The sequence below is a fragment of the Limulus polyphemus genome, unplaced genomic scaffold (assembly GCF_000517525.1).
Source record: "Limulus polyphemus unplaced genomic scaffold, Limulus_polyphemus-2.1.2 Scaffold522, whole genome shotgun sequence".
Classification (NCBI taxonomy): domain Eukaryota; kingdom Metazoa; phylum Arthropoda; class Merostomata; order Xiphosura; family Limulidae; genus Limulus; species Limulus polyphemus.
In genome coordinates this window covers 422,691-431,739 of record NW_013666132.1, presented here as the reverse complement: position 1 = coordinate 431,739, position 9,049 = coordinate 422,691, and the positions used below count along the sequence as shown (strand labels likewise).

Below are 9,049 nucleotides of genomic sequence, written 5' to 3'. Positions count from 1 at the left end.
ACTTTCTTATTCAATGTTTTTATATCCTTTTATCAGGCTGACTCTGCATGGCCATTTCTTCTTTATTTAGTGCTGATTTCGTGCTCTGCTATCTCATTGACACAAAAAAACATGGAAACTTTGTATAACCGGATTGTTGACCCAACAACATACAAAATATTTATAAGTTTCCACAAAGTATCCAACCATGTTCTTTGTATTTGACCTTATTGAGAAGAAGTTTGAGATTTTCGTACATTTCCTTCAAGTGAACCGAATGAGCAATAGGAAGAGATGCATATATGTTACCATTGTGAAGGAGAACACCTTTAAACTTCTTTTGGAGGAATCAATGAACAATCGCCACTCACTTGGTTCACAGACTGCAGCTTTAGCACTGGTATTAATTCAACAACATTGTTGCAATAAACCGGTGAACCTTCTTGCTAAAAGTATGGTATAAACTCTTTCTCACGATTTCTCTACCAGTAAAATTATGTCCTTGGAGAAAGTAAGTTCTTAGCCCAAAGTCTGGACTCCCAAATCAATAAAAAATCCTTTGGAAGGCCCAAAACTCTCACCAAATCAAACTAAAATGTGGCCCTAAACTAAAATCATTACTAAATAAATATTACGTAGAATCACACACTACCAACATCATTTATAAAATAACGTGTAATAGCTATCCAGAATTTTACAATGGAGAAACTGGAAGAAAATTAGAAATCAACTTTATTGAAAACAATAAAAAACTCTCCCATGTTCACACCACTGCAACTTAAAAAACAACAATATATCTATTCAAAAAACTGTAATTTTAAACAAAGAAGCAAACATAAAATAAAGGAAGCAATCTTAAATGAACAAAACAGTCCTATTCTAAGCCAACAGCCTGGAGTACTAAGATACCTTTACTAAGCTGTTAAGCAATCTTTGGTCATGGGACCTCTTTGTTCCATACTCTATATATATTCCAGTGTCTATGTAAATTACTTGTACCTGATGATGACAAAAGCTTGTTGAAAAGGCTGTGCATTTGTTACTGGTAATAAAGTTTCTTTCAATACCCAATCAAGCTATCTCCAAACTTTTATTTTCTAAAAGTGGGTTTCTCATCAGTAAGGTGCATAAAATATACACCAGAATAAAATTTCCTTTGGAAAATATATTCTATATGAAATAAAATGAACAAATGACATGTGCTTCTCCAATTGATTTTTTCCTGCTAAAAACGGAGAAAACAAGACATCATACTGAACATTTTTGACAAAAAATTAAAAAAATTGTTTAACATTTTTCTTCAAAACTGAAATAAACTTAGCATATCAATTTGAAAATAATAAAAAAGTATGTATAAAAATTTTTATTTCTTTGTATCAGCTCATTAATTTTTTTTACAGTTAAGAGCACATTTTCTTCAAAAGAAATTACTGTCAAATAGAAACCATTAACTGCCCAATCTGGGTCTTTTCACAGGAGGACAATCCAAATCTTTATATAAAATACTGCTTCTATCCAGCTCTTCTGAACTGCTTCCTTGAGAACTAATTTCATCTTGTATTCCAGTATGCTAGGTAAAAAATATTTACAAAATTGATAGCAATATCTTAAAATATAAGAACATTACATTTGTTTTATAATGAGTTTCAATAAATTTTAATACAATTAAAATAATTATCCACATTACCAGCATTGAATGTTGCGTACTCATAATCAGTCTTATAAAATTAATACTACATGTTTTGAGGCAAGTCCATTCTTAAGTTCAAGGGGTAATAACAACGCTATTATTCCAGACTAAATTGCACTGTCCAACAGGAAGAGTTATTTGACAAGATAAGGTTTACACTGCATACACAAGCTGTTCAATGAGCCAAAATTTTACTCCAATTCAATTTTGTAAGAAGAAACCATAGAATGAAATACAAACACATATATCCTCAAAAAAAAGGGAATAACTGAAATTTATAGTATTTTGGTTATGACTGTTATAAAATCATCAATTCAGGATCATTCATTTTTAAACAAATAATTCATATGATTATTTGTCATTTGATTAGAAATACAAATGATTGGTCATTTAGGCAATGCTTTAAAATGTATATTTAGTAGATAAGTCTTTACTATTTTTAAAGATCATCAAATTTCATTTAAAATATGGGAAATAATAACCAAGGACAGCAGTTATTAAGGTCCTGAGGAATGATGGGCCACTACTCTGAACAGAGCTGTTTCAAGGACATACCAATTTAACATCAGAAGTCACTTAACAGGATAAAACATATCTACATCTGGTCAATTCCCTTGTTTTAAATTATTGTATTTACCAATTTAGCAAGTTGGAGGCATACTTTATCATTTACTACTTTGAAGTCAAGGTTAATGTGGTACTTTGAACATGTGTCATCAATGATACTATTCTGCAGGACGTAAAAGCTAGTATGTTCATCAATTTTATTCCTCCTAGTGCAGCTGACTCCCTCTATACTGTAGAACACAACCATCACTCTTCAAGATTAGGCAAAAGATGATGCACCAGAATTGAGAAGGATGGGTGAGAAGTGTTAGCACAGCTAAGTATCTATCAGAAACACATACCTTGCCTCCCACAATGAAATGGTGGATGGATCAGTGCAAAATTTACCCAGATAACTACTCTTCGGAAGGCATCTGAAGAGAACCCACAGTGTGGACTGCTCATGAGAGACCACACCACATCTGTATCAAGGTATACTCTTCATCCAATGTAAAGATATGTATTGCTAATCTAGGTGGAAAAAATGCAAGTCCAATCAATAAAAGGATGTGCCAGATGGTGTACAGTGACTAGGATACATCAGACCATATTTAGTGGATCAACTCCATTCCAAGAACCAGGCAGCATTAGGTATGTAGCTTTCAGTCATTGGTAGGAAGACGGTCCCAACTGTCTTCACCTTATGTCCAGGAAGCAGAAGGGAATAGCTACTTCTGTTCAGACAACCCAGGCAGGGCATGTGTGTAAACCCAGTACACAACCAACACCAGGCCACTTGGGAACTCTACATCCGGGCAATGGTAGGAAGGTTGAATGCAAACATGATGGGTCAACTCCGGTCGAAAACCAGGCAGTGTCAGGAATTTTTCGTCCAATCTCTGGTAGGAGAAGGGTCCTCCACCAATTACATGTGTGAGGAGCTATGTTGGCTGATCCTATGCTAATCCAACACTAGACCACCCAGGAACTGACCTCCAGGTGGTGATAGGATGGGGGAAAATCCAGTTGGAGAGTTGAACTGCATGTGATGGATTTGTCCAGTCAAAAACCAGCTGACATAGGATATTTTAGTCCACAGTAGGAGAAGAGTACTCACCATCTACACCAACAGGACATCACAACCCTACTCCTGACTGAGTAGAAGCGATCACACTCAGGACGAAGCTTCCATGGTCCACCACCCATGTGAGTAGGAACTGGTTCTGTACTCCAATAGAAAAGGGAGAAACAATGTGGTGGGGAGTCCAGAGGAAAACAATACCTTAAGCTTGTGCAATGGCTGACCACAAAAACCTTATTTTGAAAAGCAGGTCGATCCCAGTTTATTCAACTAGGACCGGAGGGAAGGGTAACAATACTGATACCACTTTAGTCATGATAGTCAATGAGTTAGTATGGTCTGGAACATACCTTATTTATGAAGCAATATACTGCAACAAACCCTTGAGCAGTCTTGTGGAACACCTCATCTCATCAGTGAACATTATAAACCTTTAAAGGTCACATGGTGCAAGTTTAAAGCTAAGTGTACCTGGAGAGGCACCACTTGGCACTGATCAAGATTCAGAGAGGTAGAAATAGGCCACTGTAAAGGTAAGCAAGATATATAAAAAGAAAACTTACCAATTCAGAGCTAGTAAGGGGGTATGTAGAATGGCAACAGGAGGAAGTAATTGTCCAGAAGAAGAGATGGCCAGAGGATGAAGAAAATGTGTGACAAAAGTAAGTGGAGTATTCCACATGCTAGCCATACAAACTTCTCCAATGGATGACTGAAGTGAAGACTTAGAGAGAAAGTAAGGTATCAAATTTGGTGAGAGGAGACTTGAAAAAGGTGATGTGAATCTAAATCAAATGAACCACAGGCTAAATGTATGACTTGCTGTAGCCATCCCTTCAGAATAATAGGAGAAATATCACTGGGAGATGAGAAATTCCGAAGAATAAATAGATAGGAGTGTGAACCATGAAAAGGAGCAGAGTAGGCGAAAGAAGAACAAACCACATGAATGGGATAGAGAAAATGATTCAGACAGAGTGAGAATAATATGGAGAAGTGGAAGGAAACATTACCGGAAGTAACAACGACATACTTATCAACTAGGACCTGAGCGAAAGATGGCAAAAGAAACAAGAAACTAAAGTATCAAAGAGAGGCAGAGTAAGGGTGTGGAAAACAGTATTTACTTCAAATTAGGAAAGGCTTGGAAGACAAGTAGGACAAAGGAGGCAAAAAAAAAGCCTAGAAAAGACAGGAGAGGAGAAGAACACATGACGACAACAAAGCTGCTCAGTAACTAGCCATGGTCAAAAGCGATAAGCGTCATTCAAACAACAAACAAAAAAATTTGGAAAGATGGGGGGATAGAAGGAAGGGAATGTAAGAAAACATGATGCAGAGACCAACTATGGAATGTTAACCCTTGTCATTGATAGACAAGGAGGGAGACAAAATAAGCTGAACAAAAAAGAAGAAAGACTACATGTAAAGAGAGTCTGGAATGTCTCATAAGGGACTAAACAAACCTCAGATACAAAGTCGAAGTGATACATTGCTGGAAGGGAGAGGGATGAGTGAGGTTGAAGGAGTAGGGAGAGCGACAGAAGTAGAGGAAGAGGACAGGAGAAGGTGCAATAGAGAAAACCATGGTTAGTCTTGCCAGTATGAAATTATCAGGAGGTCTCAACATGGAGTATCCTGAATGAGAGAACACACAAGTGGGCAGACAAGTAAGAGGGTAGGCATGGAAAAAATAAAGTTTTGGTGGAATGCCTTCCCAGCTAAAGCTGAGGGAAGAGTAATACTGGACCATAAAAGTGGGAATAAGGTGTTAAGAAGAATAGCAAAAATAACTAGAAGAATGTCCAGATAAAAGCACAGATACTTGAACACCAGAGGAACAAGCAATAGGTAGTATCTTGGTGGGCCTAGAAAGATGACCCCCCAATGACACAGAGTACCTGGAATAGAAAAAGCTATCAGACATACTTATGAAGAATGAGCCCAAAAAAAGGTCATTAATTTGGAAACAGGGAGAGTGAGATGAAGTGTCCCACTGGTGACTGATAAAGCAGACAACTGCAGAGTTGACTGTATGTATCATCTATGTCTATGAATTATTCTGTTAAAAAAATTCAATGTACTGCCAAATGTTCTAAAAGATGTATTTGAAGGTACAACATGTTGTGGTAAAACAACAACTCAAATTCACTTGAGAGTTGAGACATACCTCCCATCTCATTAAGGTGGCATTTGGAAAAAGAAAGAGACTCAGGTGAGAGAAAGAGGAATACCCACTATGGGAGTAGTTTTGTCAAGTCACCAGGTGAAGTCTTCAAGTAAGGAAGAAGAATAGTTGATGAAAAAGGATCCAAGTAAGGATCTAGAGAATGTGCAATGCATTGCACACATTGCAAATGAGCATGACCCAAGGGGATAAGTGATTCCATGAAAGCCCAAGTACCCAAAAAAGAGAGAACCAGCTGCACAGTGAAAAGAGAAAAATATATGGCATGGGAAACTAATCTCTACAGATCCCTCAAAAGAAGAAGAAAAGACTGGGTCCTATGGAGATACAAACAAAAAAAACCAAATGAAATGGGTGTGAGATGTGACTCCTTCAAGTTGACCAACTAACCCAAATGAACTGCCTCCCAAAGGAGGAGAAGAGAATGGCTGTAGGAGGCTTGTTGGGGTGGAGCCAAATGAGAAAGTAAGCATCTGAGATGTCCACCTTGTACATCCCAAGACTTGCGGCAAAAGACTACTGTAGGGTGAGAAATCAATGAGGGACAAGAAACCAACTGAGACATGAAAGTTGCAAGTCCAGACAACTAACTATAGATTCCCTGGGAACCACAAAAAGACACGAATAAAATCCTGGAAAAGGATGTGACACCCATTCACTATAGTAATAGGAGCCATTAGGACCAATACTGCCACGAAACAAAATCTCTTGGAAGATGGAAAGTAATGGGAACAAGAGACAGTAGAGGAGGAGTGGAAACAAAGAAGGTTAAGGCTCTCTGAAAGAAATCCCAGTACTCAACAACTGGCCACAAATGGAGGGCAAAGGTCCATAAATGAAATGAAACAGGCCCTATTGACCCTGAGCCCATAGGACAGTCACCACCAAGACTGACAGCACTGAAGGCTACAGCATTGGAATGATGAACAGGAAGAAGAACAGAAAGTGGTGACAGAGAGAGACAAAGAAGGGGCACAGGAGAGAAGGTAAACCAGTGAGGAGAAAGCTAAGACATTTGAAAGTTGCCTCCAATATATGACACCAAAGAATCAAGCTCACCAGTAAAATCATATAGGCAGATAAAAAATGAGCCAAAAGAAGGCATAACAGATATAAGTAAAGCAAAAGCAATTGAGTAACAAGAGCATCATGCCCCAACCAGCTCCAGCAAAAGATCAACCAAATATAAAGTGAAAATGCCAAGGAGGGTAAACATGCCATTAAAAAAAAGATAAGTGAATGAGCATCTATTGAATATCACACAAGGGAATGGTGAATCACCATGGAAAGAAGGTTAAAGGAGAAAAGAATAATGTGTGTAATATGAAGGTAGGAAAACCTAAAACTAGGAAAGATGAACAAAAGGCAAAGGATCTGACCTTCAAGTTTGAAAAAAAAGAAGCCTCCAGAGCTTAGGAGTCAAAGAAAAGCAATACAGCACAAAATCATGCATGACTATATGTGGCAACAAAGGAAGAAGGATGTGGCATGCAAGCCCCAAAGTAATGGGAAAAATCATTGAATATGTAAAAACCATACCTGAGGAACCTGGTCACGAAACAAAGCTGATGTAGAATCAAGTCAATTTGGGTATGAGGCAAAGGTAGTTGAGAGAAAACCAGCAAAATCCCTCCCATCATGAATGAAAAACATAGAGATATGTCAGGGACAAAAGAAGGCTTAGGCCACAAGTAAGACCCCATTACCCACTGCACAAAAACCGCCACCTCAGACAAACACAAACCCAACACAAATGTAGTTAGTAGGCAACCAACTATAGATTTACATGAATTTATAGATACTTCCACTGAAAAACACCTATGTATAAAAAGTTCACAGACAGAAAAAAAAAGACATGTCATTACACACAAGTGCTAAATTGAGAAGTGATGACTGTATTCTATAGTATAGAGGTAGTCAGTTGCACTAGAAGGGTGTATCACACTCTTATTGGTGGATGGTTGTTGCATGCTACAATGCAGCTATACTACATGTAAAGATCTGATATAGGTAGGAGCCTCAAGGGTAGTTGAGAGGGAAAATTGTGCATAGAGAGGGTTTGTTTGTTATGAATTTGTGCAAAGCTACATGAGGGCTATCTGCACTAGCTGTCCCTAATTTAGTAGTGTAAGACTAGAGGAAAGGCAGCTAGTCATCACCACCAACTCTTGGGCTACTCTTTTACCAATGAATAATGGGATTGACCATCACATTATAATGCCCCCATGGCTGAAAGGGCAAGCATGTTTGGTATGACGGGGATTCGAACCTGCGACCTGCAGTTTGTGAGTCAAGCATCCTAACCACCTGGCCATGTCGGGCCGTTTAGAGAGGGCAGCACAAAACAAGGAAACTAATGTATTAAAATGTTGACATTTTAATTTCCAGAAGTTTTTCAAGCTAAAATGAGAAGTTGTATATTTTAGTTACATTTGTTTAAAAAAATTTTTTGTTTCTTCCAAATATGCACTTGAAACATAAAAAATATGTCACAAATAGAACATAATATCCCAAAACTACTACAATTTATCTAGCTTTCTAAATAAGCTATAAATAGGTTTGTCACTATTCCAATATTCAGAGCATCAAATCTGATGCACATAAAGCAAACAATTATCATTGACAGAAGGATAATAAAGGGAAATCAGAATATAAAGCGTAAGATTTAAGTAGAGGAAATTCTACTCTTTCTAGTGGTTAGAAACATGTTCACCAGCCAAAAAAAGTTAATTAGCAAACATCACGAAAGTGAGAGAGAGAAAAGAGAGTGGCTTCTTTAGAGGGTTTGACAAATTTATTGATACCTCAGCAAAAAAAAGGTAATAGGAGTTTCAAATTTTAGATTCTTACTTGTAACTATGTATATTTTTTGTTTCTAATTAGTTGGAAACTGCAGCAGCTTATTTTAGAAGCTACAAAATTCTGAAATGGAAAAAAGTGAAGCTCAGACACATCGTGTAACACAGAGAAATGGCAGTTTGAGATGAGTTAAGAATTTATTTCTAAAATTATGCTGTTAAAACTTAGTTCGTATAAAACTTTGAACAATAAATTATGTTTTAATGTCAAGTTTTCTGACATACATTGATAATATAAAGCTGTTTAATTACACTTTGACACAGTCATACAGAAAGAATTAAGGTTAATAGTTTATTGAGAGAAATGTTTTAGATTTAGTCTTAAGGTTTAAATTCAATACACCGATTTCATTCCTTTATTTTCAAATGAAGTAGTCAAATGTGGAATTTACCAGTGGATGACATGAGAAATGTTTTGAAGAAATTTAGAATGTACTGCTTGAGAGATTTTGGAAAAATGGGTTTTCAAACTTGTTAACCCTGGCTACCCTTTTCTGTGCATGACAAGATTTTAGTGTCTTACATTCAAAATTTATTAAAATACTTTATGTTTATGTTATACCAATTAGAACAGCATAAAATCTTGGCTAATAATCCATATTTTAATACTATACAAGTTTTATGTTCTTAATTCTACAAGGCAATATTTTAAAAAATCCTGAATTTCCACTAGTGTGACCCATGTGACACATTTTGTCTTAGCATGT

The 9,049-nt window shown here is 36.8% G+C and overlaps 1 protein-coding gene across 1 annotated transcript in view; it reads right to left on the bottom strand.

Annotated features, from left to right (window-relative positions):
• Positions 1 to 1,311: 1,311 nt before the first annotated feature.
• The window catches only part of LOC106458843 (DNA repair protein RAD51 homolog 3-like), a 49,032-nt gene continuing 41,294 nt past the window's right edge, over positions 1,312 to 9,049 (bottom strand). The window contains exon 7 of the mRNA XM_013918396.2: positions 1,312 to 1,549. Within this exon, the coding sequence (XP_013773850.1) occupies positions 1,427 to 1,549 (123 nt within the window). The 3' untranslated portion in view covers positions 1,312 to 1,426. The remainder of the gene's footprint in view (positions 1,550 to 9,049) is intronic.